General features: G+C 38.7%; 1 protein-coding gene across 5 annotated transcripts in view; it reads right to left on the bottom strand.

The window, feature by feature from the left end:
• The window catches only part of CC2D2A (coiled-coil and C2 domain containing 2A), a 64,900-nt gene extending 53,123 nt beyond the window's left edge, over positions 1–11,777 (bottom strand). For 2 of the 5 annotated variants that reach the window (XM_064449160.1, XM_064449162.1), the window contains exons 1-4: positions 10,012–10,063; positions 8,874–8,973; positions 930–1,018; positions 311–412 (exon numbers count right to left, since the gene is read on the bottom strand). In XM_064449160.1, coding sequence (XP_064305230.1) covers positions 311–412; positions 930–1,018; positions 8,874–8,973; positions 10,012–10,026 — 306 coding nt within the window. In that variant the 5' untranslated portion in view covers positions 10,027–10,063. Of the gene's footprint in view, positions 1–310; positions 413–929; positions 1,019–8,873; positions 8,974–9,227; positions 9,314–10,011; positions 10,064–11,760 lie in introns of those variants that run through there. The other 3 variants (XM_064449159.1, XM_064449157.1, XM_064449158.1) reach the window with 3 other exon arrangements.
• Positions 11,778–16,954: the final 5,177 nt, after the last annotated feature.

The raw sequence follows: 16,954 nt of genomic DNA, 5'->3' as shown, positions 1-16,954 counted from the left end.
GTCCTTTCCATTACAGTAGCTTTTAAATACTTCAAAGCATCTTAAGTGACAGAAGTCATGAACCTGTAAATGACAGAAGTTTCACATGATGTCTATACTATGCTGAAAGTAAATTATTATTGTTAAATATGTACATTAAAAGCAATAATCAGAAAGGTTCCTTCCTGGTTACTAATTCAAATAGTGTAATTTTGATCCCATTAAAATAAATGAAGTTGATCTTCAATACTAGGTGTAGTCCTTGATGTATTTCATGTTTCACATTCATTTTCTCATTATCAGAACAGCAAGACCCAATGCACCTTCTTACCGCTTTATCCAGTCTGACTTCTGTTTTCCTTTCTCTGATGGTTTTTAAACGCCTCGATCGTGGACTGGAGTCTTCTTGCAATAAAGTAATTTCTGCTTTTGACTAAGCAAACAAAAAAAATGCTTAGCTGTAATAGAAATACAATAAAATATAAGCTACAGTAATTTTCAGGAACTCAAGAACTTATACACATTTGCGTTAGGGACAGAATCTTTTAACTATATAATCAGCTTAAGTGATTTTACAGACCTAGATGTTAATAGCCCTTACTAAATTGCAAAGTAAACTTACACAGAAATCCACTGATTTCAAAATAGTGAAAGAATTTTTTGACAAAAATACAAGAATAATTTTGTAATGATTGTATCATTTGAATTACAAAACAATGATAACTTTTATATTATTAAAAAAACCAAATTAAAAATAACCTTTAAAAAATATAGCAATAGAAATATACCGGAAAACAACTGTACTGATGAACCAAGTAGTAGTATTTTGGCATTACAAATAAGAACAGCAGATATCCCAACTCAGATTTACATAACACTAAGCAAGGAAAATGAAGTGAATGGTACTTAAGACTAAAGTCAACCAAACAGGACTTCTGAAGGATTCTCACCCTTGCTGCTTTTAGTTTCTCTCTCATTCGCTCCCTAACAGAAAATTCTGCAAAGCCTGTCCTCGATGTAGAAGGAACAGGTGGCAAGTCTGAAACAGAGAAAACACACTAACATGGTTACATTGTTTTCTGAAAGAAACTTTAAATTATGTAAAATAAATCCATATATACCAAAAAGAGCACCATTTTCCAACAGACAGAACTTGCATGAGACAATGCAAAGGAATGAAACTTTTTGGAATTCAGACCTTAAAGATTATCACTTAAACACCTTTAGCAGCGGTGGATCTACCTTTTGTTACACACTATGCACCACCTTAAGTAAAGCACATACACACGGTTTTTTCTACTAAATATATGTAAAGAATTACCTGGCATTTTATGAGCTGTTAGCCAGAGCTCTCTAGATCTAATTTTGAATGGTGATGTGCTCTAAATACTGATACAGGTGTGATAAGAACAGTAAAGAATTTACAGACTTGCTTCTTTTTTCAGCTTAGAGCTACCTACTTTCTGTAGTGACAAAACATTAGTTTCTCCAGCAGTGTTTTTGTGCTATAGCTCTAGTACAATCAAGAGAGTAAGATGTACTTTACACTGTCCCATGTATGACTGGCACCATCACCAAGTAACTTCCCATTTCACGCACAAGCTAGTCTCAGATCTGCTTGTGCCACCTCTCTGGAATCAACAAATCACCTCCTCCAAGCTCAAGAGCAGTCTGTTCCCATGCTCAGAATGTCAAGCAAGACCCTCAGGAGGCTACACAGATGAACTAACTCAACTCACACCTAAAAAGAAAACTTATAAGAGATGTAAACAGGGACAGGTGACCTGGGAGGAATACTACAACTCTGTCCGACCATGCAGGGACAGGCTTAGGAAAGCCACAGTCCACCTTGACTTCAGTCTGGCAATGGATGTGATGGTCAACAAGATGGGATATTACAGGTGCTTTAGCAGCAAAAGGAAGACCAGGGAAAATGGTTACCTGCTGCTTAATGGGGCAGGGGACGTGGTGACAGGTAACACCAAAAAGACCCAAGTAATCAGTGCATTCTTCATCTCAGTTTTTACTGCCATCAGGAACACCAGGCCCCAGAGACCAGTGGAAAAGCCAGGGCAGCAAAAACTTATCCTCGATAGAGGAAGATCAAGTAAGGCCACATTTTAAAAACTGGGCATACACAAATCCATGGGTCCTAATTGGATGCTCCTATGAGCACCAAGGGAGCTGATGAACACCACCTCAAGGCCACTCTCAACCATCTTTAAAAGATTTTGGTGATGGTCAAGAGAGGGTCCTGAGGAGATAAAGTGAGCAAACACCGTCCCTGTCTTCAAGGAGGAGAATCTGGGGAATTACGGGCTGGTCAGCCTCATCTTAATGTCCAAGGTGATGGAGCAAATAATCCCGGAAACCGCTGCCAAATATGTTAGTGCAAGATGAAAACTGAGAGTCATCAGCATGGATTTATGAAGGGGAGAAACTTCTACCTGACCAATAAGCCAACTTTCCATGATGAGATAACTGGGTTAGTGGATGAAAGGAAAGCAGTAGATGTTGTTTATCACCGTTTCCTGTAACATCCTTACAGAGAAACTGATGAAATATAGGCTACATAAGTAGGTGGACTGAAAATTGGCTGAACTGTTGGGCTCAAAGTGTTGTGACCAGTAGTGCTAAGTCCAGCTGGAGGCAATTACTACAGCTGTACCCCTTGGGTTGATTTCAAACAAACAAATCCCACACCCTACCCTCCAACTTCGAGAACTCCTCAAAACTCTACATTTTTTTGGATCAGGTATTCTCTGCTGATCTTGTGAAACTTACAAATCTGAGTTACCACATTTGGACCCTGACTTGGGTAATCATGTGATTATGGGAAAGGAGAACTACTGTTTGTTGCAGGCTTTGAATTGCTGCTCCCAAAATTTCTTCCATAATTAAAACTGAATGAGAAGGTGTCTTTGACAACCAAGCTTATCCCCTGTTACCCAAATAATAAGAATTAATAATTATCCAGCTGTTTACAGAAAAGCTACGGTCTTGGTGTCAGAAATACAAAGTAGTGGATACCTACAACCCATCCTCTCATATACACACAAATGAAAAACATTTAAAACGTCCAATATAAATGAGATCGTATGTATAAGCAAATGGCAACACTTGCAGAAGCTTTCCTTATTAAATACAATTATGGTTGTCTTCTGCATGGTATTTTGAGGAGGTATCCATCTCCCTCTCACGGATTGCACTACCACTGGAAAAGAGTAAAGGTTCTCCTCTTTATAAAAGTCTCCAAAATATTTTTAGCTGAAAACATAGTTTTATATACCTAACAGCTTCAAAAGTCATCACTTAGAGTGTTTTTCTATTTGAAAGACCTAATTAATTTCTTTGTTAACAAAACTGATTCTAGCTATATAATTGTCTCCCCATCTACAGAGACCTCTACAGTCTCACTGGAGCCCTAGAGTTCACCTGGAAATTCTCAGGAGCTTACTGAAAGTTTAACTTTAAGACATGAAATATTAACTTTTTAAAGATAAATGCTTTACATCCCTTCTTATATGCGGAATCCTCAGATCTTACTTTATTCTCCTGAAATTCTGTAACTAGCTTTTATTTCCAGAAGCAGCTCCATTGTTCCACACATTGGCCTTTTTACTGGAACAACTGTAAGATGATTAGCAGGAAAAAACCATAACTCTTTCCGTACATGTGCTTTGTAGTGCATAGCTTTTTTTTTCCCTTTAATTTTTAATCTGTGAACACATGATATTCTAGGTAAAATTTTTCTAGTTCTCTCCACTTATAGAATTATATTACTTGTCAGTTCTCCGAGTCAAATACTGCTTTGTTCTTTGCCCTTAAGAAAGAACATTGTTTGCAAGATGTAAGTAAAGGGTGATTTCAGGTTTATATAAGGCATTAAATTCATGAAAAGGAGATAAACCAGCAAAGGGTAAGGGCTTAGGATTGGTAATGTCACACAACATATATCACATTATGGCTGATTCAATATTATTCCAAGAGATTTACTGGTGGCAGAAAATACTGTATGTTGAATATACAACTTAAACATTTAAAGGCTACCTACTATACCAAAGTGCCATCTAACTTCTAAGATTACCTTAGTGCGCTGTCATTTAGAAAAGAAAAACACATTAAGATAAACTCCACTAACAGTGATTCTACTCAGAAACATCAAAAGATTTGTGAGAATCCTAATATTTTCAAATTACACAATTTACTGCCTGTATTTGTAAAATGAAGCATTCATCCTATTTGGAAACTTTCAGAAAAAAAAGAACAAGGTACAAAGTGAATATCACTAGCATAAGAAATAAGAGAAAAGCAAGCATCCCATAACTACTTCCTTACCAAGAGGAATACTAGAAACAGAAATAAGCAAGTACTCAGCCGAGACACTAAAAGATGACACACGGAAAAGCCGATTTGCATTTTGTCTTTTCTCACAAGGAGCACAGTATGAGTAAGAACAGGGTAAGTATTCATGACAAAACAGAAACGAGAGCTAGTTAAATATTCATCAGACTGAGCTAATTAAAACCATCATGGCAGGGCATCCAATAATGAACTGACTGCAGCAAAATCAGAACCATTAGTGATTCTGAGAAGTGATGGAGAACAGGCAAGTTCCAAAATCCCGGGCAAGTGCGTTTTTTAAGAAATGGGAAAGAGTGAGCTGCGGAAGCATACACAAGTCAGTCTAACTTCAACTTTATAAAAAAGACTCAACCTATTTGTAAATATTTAGAAGACAGTAAATTAGTTAGCAACAGAAGGCCTAGATTAGCCAAGATCAAATGAGCCTGCCTTATAAAAAGCCTCTCTCAGTAGGAAATATTTTGATTAAAAGACAGGGGGGTAGGGGGTGCATGCAAGTCACTGGAAAACCACATTTTAAAAGATAAGCAAGTAACAGTTAATAAATTCAAACCCCATACTGAGTAGGTATTTTCTGGGTCTGCCTCAATCTAATGCCTTTAAAACATTTATTAACGATTTGAATGATGGAATAATGTCTATCTGTGTATAAAACATGCAGGCAAGAACTGTCAGTCACTGCTCAAAGACTGACTTTGAAGAGTTTCTGGAATGAAGAAAAAACTTCAATATCTTTTACAATTTCAAGCTCACAAAAGGTTGTTGCACACAGAAAGGCTCTGTCTGCTGGAAATGAAAATGATTGGCTTTAATTGAAATAAAGAAGGTGGTTACACACTGGAAAAGATTTTTAACTTTTGGGGTATTTTAGAATTGTAACCAAGTCCCTTAAATAGTTACAGAATCTTCGGTGGTGCAAGCTTTTAAGTTAAAACAAAACAAAACACAAACAAACAAACCCAAACAACCAAAAAAACCCCCACCAATGCCTGGTATCAAGACTTAAATAGAGTTGAAATGACTTAAGGGGAAAAGTTGGTCTAAGTTAGATTTTGATTTACCTTCTGTGACTTTGTGACCATTGTATTCTGTTCAGTTAGCATGTAGAAACATACTCTATGCCACTGGAGCAAATGCCTCACTTTAATTCCATTCTGATAAATGAAAACTAGAAAGCAATAGATTAGAACCTGCTTTTGATCTTCTGAAATACTTGACAATTGCTTGTAAACGTTTCCAGACAGGTTAAAGTGAGCAGCGTAAACATGCAAAATTAGTGCAGAAACAATCTGCCACTACTTTAAGCACCTCTTAAAGCATCGGAACTGATGCTCTGTATGCAGATTTCTTTATGAATGAACTGGTTCCTTCTAAGAAACAGGAATTATCCTTCCTATACATAATGAAAAAAATTTAAGGCTTTAATAGTTGCAGTAAAATTAATTCAATGTATCAATTATTGTGGGATCCTGCAGTCCCTTGAAAAAAGGACCACATGAAAATTTTTTTTTTTCTCTGTACATATGCTTTTGTTCTGCTTATGTGAATGGGCTCTACAGCCAACTAATTTGTGCTTAACTTCAAAAAATATTTTTTAAGTGAAAGAATGAGACTGATATCCATGAGAGCATTACTTCGCAAGATCAGCATCACAGGCCTGTATCAAAAATTTTACACCACATTTTACATTGGAAGTGTCATTATCCTACAATGGCTCCATATTTTCCTTCACGCAGATCTAACAAGCTTGCTGAATAGTCAAAGTGAAATGAAGCCAAACTGAGAACCTGAAAATGTTATCTCGTAAGTTTCTCCCTTGATTTCACCAGCACTCGAAATAGCCCAAACCCACGAGGTCTGTGTGACTTCACAGCTCTCTACTCTGACACAGACCCAGAACTGCTGCACGTATCTTGACACCAATCCCATATCTGAACAGGATGCAGAGACCAGGCATGAGGGAAAGCAGACAGACATTTGTGCTGTGACGAAGCATGAACTACAAAAAAAAAAAAAAATAGGGAATGGTACTTTCCAGTATAGGTCCTAGAAACACTTTTGTATTTTTCATGGATAAAACCATTACCTAAATGCATAGCAAGAAACTCCAGAAACTGCACCCAAATAATGAACAAATTTTAAAAACCCAATAATGAAGAAAAAGATTTTGTAACACTGTGGTTGTCCTGGCTTCACAAGGGAATAACTTTCAGACATGCGCCTTTTATTTAAAGCAATTCTTCTTTTGCTGACTAGTGGACTGACCTATAGCCAAGTCCCTCCATTTAAGAAAGGTATATAGGCATCTAAGCACATGCATAATTACATTATAGTAAAATGATACATTTCTACCATCGGACTGCATTAAAAAATAGTAGAGACTGACTGAATGCTTAAAAGACTAATAGGGACAGAGAATATGATGAACATTAAGTGAAGAAAGAGCTGATGGATATGCTTCAAGACAAGTCTGCCATGGTGGGACCAGAATGAGAAAATGATCATACCGTGCTAGCATAAATTAAACCAATTATTTAAGGGACATATAAATTGATAATTCCACAAACATTACCTACTTCCCAGTTGTGTTATAATACAGTTCCCCTTTCACAAAAAGGGTGAGTGTATGTCCGCCTGTGTTGTATACTTTCAGCACCACAAATTTAACATAAACAATGAACAAATATGGTGACAACCACGATAAACTAAAAAGGCCTAGGAATAGAGGCAATGTGTTGTCACAGGCACTAAAGCAAAACCAAAACAAGATAGCAGAAGAAAAGGCTATGTAGAATTTTTCAACAGCACCTGGAAAATGGGGGAGTTTACTTTTTTTTTTTAAAATGGTATCACTTGGCAAGTCAATGATAAGCAGAAATTCATGCACAGGTCATCAGCCCAGTAAAGGCCGTGAGGAACTGAAAAGAAATCTACTTTTAACTTATGACTGGGCAACACAATAGCAAAAATCAGCATCAGCCTATTCAAATGCTTAATATACAGAAGATGGAAATTTAAATTATTTATAAATCTGTCAGACTGAATGCTAGGGGAAAAAATTGAAATAAGTTTTGGATAGATGCATAAAGACTTCAGGTCAAGGTACAGTCTTTCTCAAAATTTAAGATGTAATTAAAAAAATAAATCGGATTAATTATACAGCAATTAAGCAAACCACTGATACAGTCTATTCAGAATACTACACACAGTACTTTTCACTCAATCATACAAAATTAGCAGAATACCAGGGATTTCAGAAGCAGTAACAAGTAACACAGCAAAATGCTTAAGAAAATGAAACATTTATTATGTAAGGGAACTAATAGCTAGTTTTCTTCCCAGAGTACTGCTGTGCTGTTCTGTTTATTCTTGCAAAACGAGCTTCTGTAAAAGAAAACAACCATCACTAGAGGGTGTCTCTTAATTTCCCCATGCAATCAATTATGAAAACTGTTTGGACTCCATCTGTCAGCAGCGTATCACTTCCTAGCACAAGTTGGCACAGTGAGACTCAAAAAACGTTCTAAAGTACACAGACCTTGAAAGAGCTGGAAACATCCCTGAATTGTAGATGTCGGTAACAAATACCATATTTTGCTAAAAGGAATTTAAGGACCACACATACATTTTATTTTTATAAGCCTTGATATCGATGAAAAACTACATGTTTATACTTCACTGGATTTTGGTTTTACTGACTTTTGATTAATCTGTTCTTAGCTCTTTTATGCATCCTACTCAGGTATCCATAAAACCATGCAGTAAGATTCACAACATTGAAGTTATCCAAACTATTTAACAAGAACATTGCAGAGACTCTGCCGAAGAAAATGGTTAGTTTTCAAGTACCAGCAACTTTCCAAGCCTGCAGTTCGACATTCACTTCTAACAGCTTCCCAGTACATCACTCTCTTGTACTCTCCTACTTTGCGAGTAAATAATTTCAAAAGCGACAGTTAAAATATCCTACCAGTAAATCCATACACCACTATAAGCTTGAATAACACTTCAAGCACAAAATATGAGGTTCACATTCAAATATGTAAATGATGCATGTCTACACTACCACCTTTGAAAAACAGTGTATTTCGTGCAAGAACATTCATGCTTAAAATACCACAGGAATGTCTTTTTCCAGCAGTCTGGCTGTATGCATAATGCCGTGAGGTGACCTCGCACACGACGGACACACAGGGACACCCGTCCATCCCTGCTCTAACACTGAGAATGAAAAGCGAGCTTAACGAAGCCCTTCGAGGGCAAGAGTAGTTCGGCCGCCCCACGCTCCCCGCCTTACACGGGGATCCCGCAGCGATTTCTCTGCCCACGAGCTGACAGCGATCTCGGAGCGCACAGCCGTAACCCAAGCGACACCCTACAGCCAGGGCAAAGCTGCCCCTCGGCGGCGTACCCCACCTCTCAGGCAGCCCCCACAGCGCCGGGACCCGGCCGGGGGCGCGGGGACATGCGCCACATGGCGGCGCCGCCCCGCCCCGGCCCCGCCCACCGCAACAGCCGCAGTCACTCACCGCGCGGTGCCTGAGGGGCCGCACCGGACGCGGCTACCGCCATGCTGACGCCGCTGCGCTCCTCCGCTCGCGGCTCGGTGGGACCGGCGGCCTCCGGCAGCTGCAGCGGGACAGAAAGGGAGAGGGGCGGCGCATGAGTGAGGGGAGCCGAGACGGGACGGGACCAGAAGCGGGCCTAGCGCCGGCAGCCGCCGCCGTAGGGACTCCGGCCCTGAGGGGAGGGGAGGGAGGAGGCAAGAGCGAGGGAGCGCGCTTGCGGGCGGCCGCGTCCGACGATATGTGCGCATGCGCGGTAGGCGCAGCGGCCCGCCGAGCTCGGCCGCGGAGGCGGGGAAGCGGGCGCTGGGCGCGCACCGTGTGCCTTCTCCTGCGCCTGCGGGCCGTCGGGGCCCTCCGCAGCCTGTCCGCCTGAGCAGGGCCCTCATCCAGGAGCTCCTCCTTTCACAGAGAGAGAGCGACCTGCGCTGTGGGGTGGGGGCTGTCCTTGCCTTCAGGCCCACGGAAGTAATCTCTATCAAAATACCCGATTTAAGCGATTTTCCCTGTATGTATGTATGTTCTGATGCCATTGGCAGGCTACCGTTCTGACACTGAAGTTAGCACACACTGCTGTTCATTAGCAAGATTAAAGCTTACTGACAGGTCTAAAGAGTCTTCCCTTACCTTTACAGTTCATTTCATACCACAAGAGGGGTTTTTTGTGTTTTTTTACCCTTTCTGACATTTTATTGACAAAGCACCAGACACGGTTTAAACATTACCACTTCAAAAGCATTTCTACATCTGAGAAAACAACTTTGTCACCTACTCCAGACTACATATATTTAACCAATAATCTGAAGATAATTTAATCAGCTCAGCGTTGGATCAATATGAAATAGAATTTAAAAGATACACATTAAAGGTGCTTGTTTCACAGCATATGGTAATCTGTGGTTGCAGTGTATTTGCACATAAATAAATTTTGCAGACCTGCTTAAACTAGAATGGTACAGACTGATACAGGGTTAACAAGAGCTTGCAAGACACTCCTGACTTACTGATTTCACTTTTCTCGGTTACATATATAAAAGATTCCTATTGCCCTCTGTGAAATACAATCATACACCATTTTTGTCTCAACTAAGTGGACACTAACCTCCATGATTATCATCTGGGATTCTTCACTGTAGGTCACCTGGCCAGTGGCTGAGACCTGGCTGTCACAAGCAATGCAGGAATTACTAGATATGCTTTAATACATTCGTAGTGATCTTGAGGTACATTCCATGTAACCTTTGCAGCCTGAACACTCAAATGACATACCGTTTAACATATAGACACAGTACTTTAAAACAAAAAACATTTTTTTCCCCAGAATGGAATATTCAAAAATATATGTATCCATGTATTTAATTATTCTACATAATAGTGAATAATGTGGGCCTGTATATGCTGTACGAACACTCCTGTTGCTTTGTTTTGTAATAAACAACCCACCTACAGTCCATAAAGCCAGCTGCAAGATTCAGATCACAGAGACATGTTCAGTCCCTTTTCTCCTCCACTTCCAGCATTGGGCTTGTTTGGGGTTCCAATTTTACCCAACTCAGAACCCACCAAATCACTTCAGCTTTGTTTACACTAGAAAGTTGCTGTATTAGATTACAAGCATTTAGGAAATTTGTAAATCTGTATCTGTACAACTCAGTTCATTGCTACTATCACTGCAGGTTCCTGTCCTGCTTTACCTTTAATTGACAGGAAAGCAACCTCAGCTGTACTTCTTCCCAGCACAAAGCTTGCACTAACATAGCTGCACCAGTGCAGAACCCGAGTGCTGATGTACACAGCTAACAGATGAAGTCACTCACAACAGCATAATTTATTCTGTATTTCAAAATCCCCGTGAAACAACTCGCATAAAACATGGGGCCTTTTTCTGTACTTGACTCTATCTCCTCTAGCAAGACAGAGGAGGCCTACACAGGTCATCCTTTGTTTCCCCATAATTTTTTGTACTGGGTATGTACAGCCTAGTGCATACTCATCTGTATGCGCTTCAAAAAGCGCTTCCAGCCCAGGCTAAAAAATGAAGAGTGATCTTCATATACCTCTTTATCTCTTAGGAGAAGTCTAATAAAAAAGCAGAATAAGCAGAGGGGGAGCAACATGGTTATCTCCTGCCTAAGTCTTAGCCCTTACCAGCTACTAGCCTCAAGGGTTTTCAGGTTTCTCTGTAAGTCTCAACTAGCACAAGGAGCTGAACTCGCCCCAAACAAGTGGTTTTCGTAGACAAATGTGACTATCTCCCAAACCACTTGTGCTTTCACGTCAGCACCAGTTCCCTCAGTATCTCTCACCAGGGCTAAGGGTGATGATGTACCCCAAAATGGCAACATTTCCTTGCTGCAGGTAAGGTTCCTCACATACCATCTTCATGGCACAAGAAATATACCACTGTGAGATGCGGCAGCATTTTTATTACTTGGCACATAAACCTCTTCTTTGTATCAAGCTTTGTGTGTCAAATGTAAACAGTCTTTACTAAAGGCACATGTAAATGGAGAACGCTGGCAACATAGCAGATGGGCCTTATGGTCGCATTCTTTAACAATTTTCTAGCATTTCTTGAAGCTACATACTGTAGCAGGCACTTTAAAACTCAATAAACAACTGGATGCAAGAACTATGAAGTTCTCCATTAGCTCAGAGACTGTTTCTAAAGCACTTAAGACCAACAGTAGAAACACAGTGAAGTTTCTCTCGCTCCTCTTTAAAAAATGCTTAACATCAAAAATACCTAGAAAATAATTCTGAGGATTTTGGATTCTTAAATCCATCTTATTCATGAAAACATTCAGAATGGAGTGATATTGAAACATAGCTAAAGGAAAACATTTCCTACCTGGGCTTTCTTACACAGCAGCTTTCGAAGTACAGGCGAGCCAAGCACAGCACTCCCCTTAGCAACAAGCCTCAGCTTTGCTTTTTAAAGTGAAAGAGTCAGATTCTTGTCCTTAAGCCACTAAAACAGTTCCGGAAGACTTCTTTTTTATAAACAATTTATTTTAGAGTAAAAGGGAAGTAATGAATAAAGGGGCGGGTGGGGATAGAGTGACTGCAGCTCCTGCAGACAGCAACGCATTTCAGTTACTGCAATGATTTGAAAATGAGCATCGGTTGTATATTTTTGCAGGACGAGGAATGGTTGTTTCAGACCAAAATATGGTAAAGACAGTCACTCTTCCTAACTTTAAGTACCTAACTTTGCTAAATTATCTGACTTAATTTCTGTGTACTTCCTCTGTAATTAGAGGAGAGGCACACTCTGTTCCTGGGAGGTGTACAGTTCAGAGCAGTGATTCCTGAATATCAATCATTTGTGGAAGACCCTGACTCACTCTTGACTAAAGGGAGATGTGAAACCTCTAATTCAGACTATATACCAACATTCCAGCAAGTAAATTTTTTTTAAGATTAATTTCACTCTGAAAAAAAACCCTGACATCAGTCATGTAGGGATAAATCCTGGAAGAGGATGGTTAGTAGCCAGTTGTTTTCCAACTGCTGTCTTTGTTTTACAATGGATTAAAGTACTCGGAAGCTGTATCAAGGGGACAATGACGCATCATTCTTTACAGATGACCTTTACAAATCAGCATAAGCCTTAGAAAACTTCTTAGTATGTCATTTTGGGAAAAAGTAATTGGAAACACAGCAGAGTAAAAAAAAAAGTATAATCTCTTAGCAGCTGTAGTTTGAAAAGACAGGCTTTTTGCCACACCAGGATTAAAGAATGTATCAGTAAATGTTCTTAGTCAGGAGAAGGCAGATTGTGAAACCAAAGTAAGAGGTACAACAAATCATAACTTTATGAAGTTATCACTATACTTTAATACTTACATAGCAGAAAAAAGAAGGATTTGAAGGCTCCATTAAGGTTGTTCTAGAGACTGCGTAAGGGAAGATAGTGTCTTTAAGCCCTGGTTGGAGAAGCAGTGGAGTGATGGGTTATCTGGTTGTTAAATGCTCACAACCTGCTTATGTAGGTACTAGGAATGGCAGAAATGTAAGCACTATGAGATAGTTTGTAGAAATGTGGATTGTCTTATGTACAATTCCTCGTTTTTATAGGTACAAGGCAATTTATCATTTTCCTATCAGCTCTGGAGAGGGGTCTTTTCTACTGCCCTGAATTGTTAACAAAGTAATTTTTTACATTAACATGTATTAGTATCTTTAGTACGACCAGAATAAACAATATTGCTGATACTAAATGGAGTTATTTTTAGACCTATTTATAATTGTCTGTATACAACCAGTCCCTATAACATCTGAAGGTCTGTTACTGCAAAGTTTTAGTAGCTGGAATCACATGAGAAGAGATGCCTAAATTGTTTCCCATTTCTGAATACTGTTGTAAGGAGATCACGGGAAGAAGTAAACAGTTGTAGATAAAAAGTTTGGGAGCGTGCATTTTTTTAATTGCAAAAAGAGGAACTGTCATAGCTAGAAGACACTTGACATGACAACAGCTTTCAAGAATGGGAAAGAAATGTAATCAGAAGACAGGTTTCTTAGGGTAACATATACAGTACACGATCACTGTTACCTGCTAAACCCACTGTATATGGACTGTGGAAATGATCCAGAGGGTGAACCTTCATCCAAAGTTTCGGCAAGGACTCAGGTTCAACATCTTGTTTTGCTAGTAAGTCTGTGTCCCAACAATTTATTCCAGTCTCAGAAACAGTTGTACAAACAGTTTATATGATGGACAAATATGAACAGCTTTATGTAAGAAACATTACTATAATACCCTAAAGGAGCAGTGGGGGACTTTTGCTTAACAGGATGCAAAGCTGCTTAAAAACACATGTCAGTACAATGACTCTACTCACAGGAGACATACAGAATTCAAACCACCCTAGTTGTTTCCTGGGGTGGAGAACAACTCAGTTATCTCAGTCAGCAGTACAAAAACAAAGGCAAGCCCAATGTCATTGATTACACTGGACAGCAGTTTTAGTGCTCCAAATAAGGTGATCTGAGCAGTTCTACTCTGTTAGCTGTGACACTGTCACACTTAAACAGTTATTTTTCCATCGATGGTCAAGGATGGCCTTTGGCATGGGCAGGGTAGGTGGCAGCTTGTAGTGACACATGGTGCAGGCTGCCGCAGGAGCGGGCAGGCTAAGGGTTCATAGACCCCAAGTTCCACAGTAAAACTGTTTTAAAATTAATAGTGTGAGGTTTGGATTGCCATATACACCTCTTTTTACCTGCTTTGCCTTTTTACAAGCCAAAACTTGTACAACCAAATGAAAACAGAGGTGAAACTCCAAATCTTACAAGCTGTGTATGACATTTACAAAATAAGAGCATGTGTTGCCGTGTTCTTAGAATAGGAATGTCAAATACCGTGTGCAACTCCACAGTGATCTCGGTTTCATAGAGGTTACAAACAAGGGAGAACAAACTCTGCTCATCTTCATGATTTTCAACTGATCGCACCTTACTCCAACATGACTGAAATCACAAATAAAATTTAATGAAATTTGTCACAGGAGGAGAAATCAGAGTTCACGTACCAGAACGTCTGACAGAGTGTGGATGAATGCAGGTGGTGCATGGAAGGGACATCCGTACCAGTGGTGGGCAAGTTTTCAAAACATTAAAGAGATGGTTCTTCAACTCAAAAATTTTAAATCCTTTCCACTGTCTTCCAAGCCTAGGGACAACACTTTGTTGAGAGTGGAGAAAAAAAGGGACTGCTGGTACTTTCCTTCACACAATTCACTCATTTCTAGAAATCCCGTTTGCTTCTTGCTAAAAGTTCGCTTTAGAGCCTGCTGAGAATCATAGTTAATTTACATTTTTCAAGAATTTAGTATTTTTTGTCCCTTTGTTAACATGACATAAACAAGGCTAGTCTTTCACAGAGATGATTTTGCAAATATTGCAATGTTTTATATTGTGTTTAGGATTTTGACAGGTGCTTTAAAGTTGAAGAGACAAATTTATAATTTTATCATTTATAATATATAATTTTTTGGTATAAGTAGAAACACTCCAGGTTACATTTAGGTTTTCTACACCTAAAATTAAGTATCCTTAAAAACGTCAATATTTTATATATACTTAAGTGTGTTGAATTTGGAAGTGTGAGAGAATTATCTAGGCCACTTTAATATACTGTAGCATTTTCTGGAGGACAGCCAAGATACTGCAGTTGAAGTTGTCCCAGGAGGAACTTCGGCAATACTTCATGAAGGGTCTGACAAGAGGTGACTTCCATCATTATAAGGGTACTTCTGTGTTCTCATCAATCCACATCTTCTCTCTAATTGTGAGATATATAAATTGCCACATTAAATTCTGCCAATTTTTCCACTTGGCAGATTGTTCTCTAAGAGCAGACATCTCACTTAACTCTTGCCATCTCAAAGTTAAAGGCTAACCTAAGTTAGTCATGTAGAAGCACGTAATGTGAAGGGACAGGTGCCTCCTGATTGCTCCTTTCTTAACGTAGGTGTCTAATACAGTGTCATCCAAACACAGATTTACCCAATCTATTTCTTTGCACTGATGACAGGAGAGCTAACAACTAATTTAGCCAAGGCAATGATCTGAGCTTTTAGAGATTAAAGTGAGGTGAGATAAATTTTGTATTAATAGTTGCTGCTGCAGAAACAATATGCATAGAAGAAAAATCTTACACCTCATCCAGCAAGTAGCTGCTGGATCGTACCAAAATAACTATACTCAGAACTGAGGGATATTAGCCAAATACCAAATAATCTAAGACACCTTCTTCTGTTTATATATTTACTATTGAAAGATATGTATATAATATGTCTAAGTATTTTTTCGTCTCCCTTAGATAGTAACTTTCATTAATTGATGTGATATATGTAGCTAGGACAAAATCAAGTATCAGAGATAGAGAATTTCATGAGAGTACTTGAAAATTTCTTCATGCTGACGTGAGAAAGAATCATGCCTTTGAAATTCAGAAGTACTGACATAACAGTCAGACATTGACATGTTGACTTAAGGAGTTACAGGGAAGTGAATATGACCTCTAAATGCTCTCTGAGCTGAATTCTAAATGGCTTATACTGAAAGGAATAAATTGCTTCCTGAAAGCAATGTATTACTCATTGAGAAAGACTGTGATATATTGCTTTCTCAACTCTATTTTTCTCCTGTTTACTCTCATGTATTATTTCTTGGATGGGGTTCATCACCTACTGAAATACATAGAAAAAGTAAGCCACATTTCCACGTAAAACTGAAGTTCCTACTGACCAAATTTCCTAGTACCACATCAGTATAGTTATCCTAAGTATGAATTACCTGCCAATGGATAAATTAGTGAAAAGCAAATTATTCAGTAAATGTCTTAGTGAATTAATATGATCTGAACCTAGTGTGTGACCTGTTGAAGGTAAGTAAAAATAAAGTATTGTGTGAACTGCACCAACTGATGAAACATACTTGGTAGGGAACGAAATAAGCTGCTTGTCAGTTTTATATATTTTTGCCTATCTGAAAAGTACATAAATGGCGTTAAGTAGATTTTAAAAGATTTGAAGAATGTAGATAATGTTCTCAGAAGTTATATCCATCAGTAACTCTTTCCTGTATATTGTATGAGTATTTAAAAAAATTCTTTAGGACCTGTCACTCCTGAAAAGATTGTACAGCCTAAACCATATGGACATGAATACCTGTAGTGAAGAAAGTGAAGGTATTTATGCAAAGTAACATACTCATATAAATTTTAAGATGGAGTTTAATGGTTAATTAGTTATCTCAGTTAAAAATGTTCAGCAATGCAACATGTGACTGACTTATTCCTTGATGTTGCTCTACCAGGTATAAAGAAAGTCTGAAAGAGTAAAAGATTGTGGGGAGCTATTTTGTTTCAAATAACCTTATTTTTACTTGTGTATATTTGCATACATATATCCCAAGTAAATATATATATATTTACTTATGAATCTCACGAACACTAATCTTTTTAATGTTGCTTGAAGTTTTCCTGGTGGTCTCAGGTTCATATGAGTTCTTGCAGCCTCGATCAGGAAGCCCAA

The sequence above is a fragment of the Phalacrocorax carbo genome, chromosome 4, assembly GCF_963921805.1.
Source record: "Phalacrocorax carbo chromosome 4, bPhaCar2.1, whole genome shotgun sequence".
Taxonomy (NCBI): Eukaryota; Metazoa; Chordata; class Aves; order Suliformes; family Phalacrocoracidae; genus Phalacrocorax; species Phalacrocorax carbo.
Note: the sequence above shows the minus strand (reverse complement) of the source record. Positions and strands in the feature narration are given on the sequence as shown.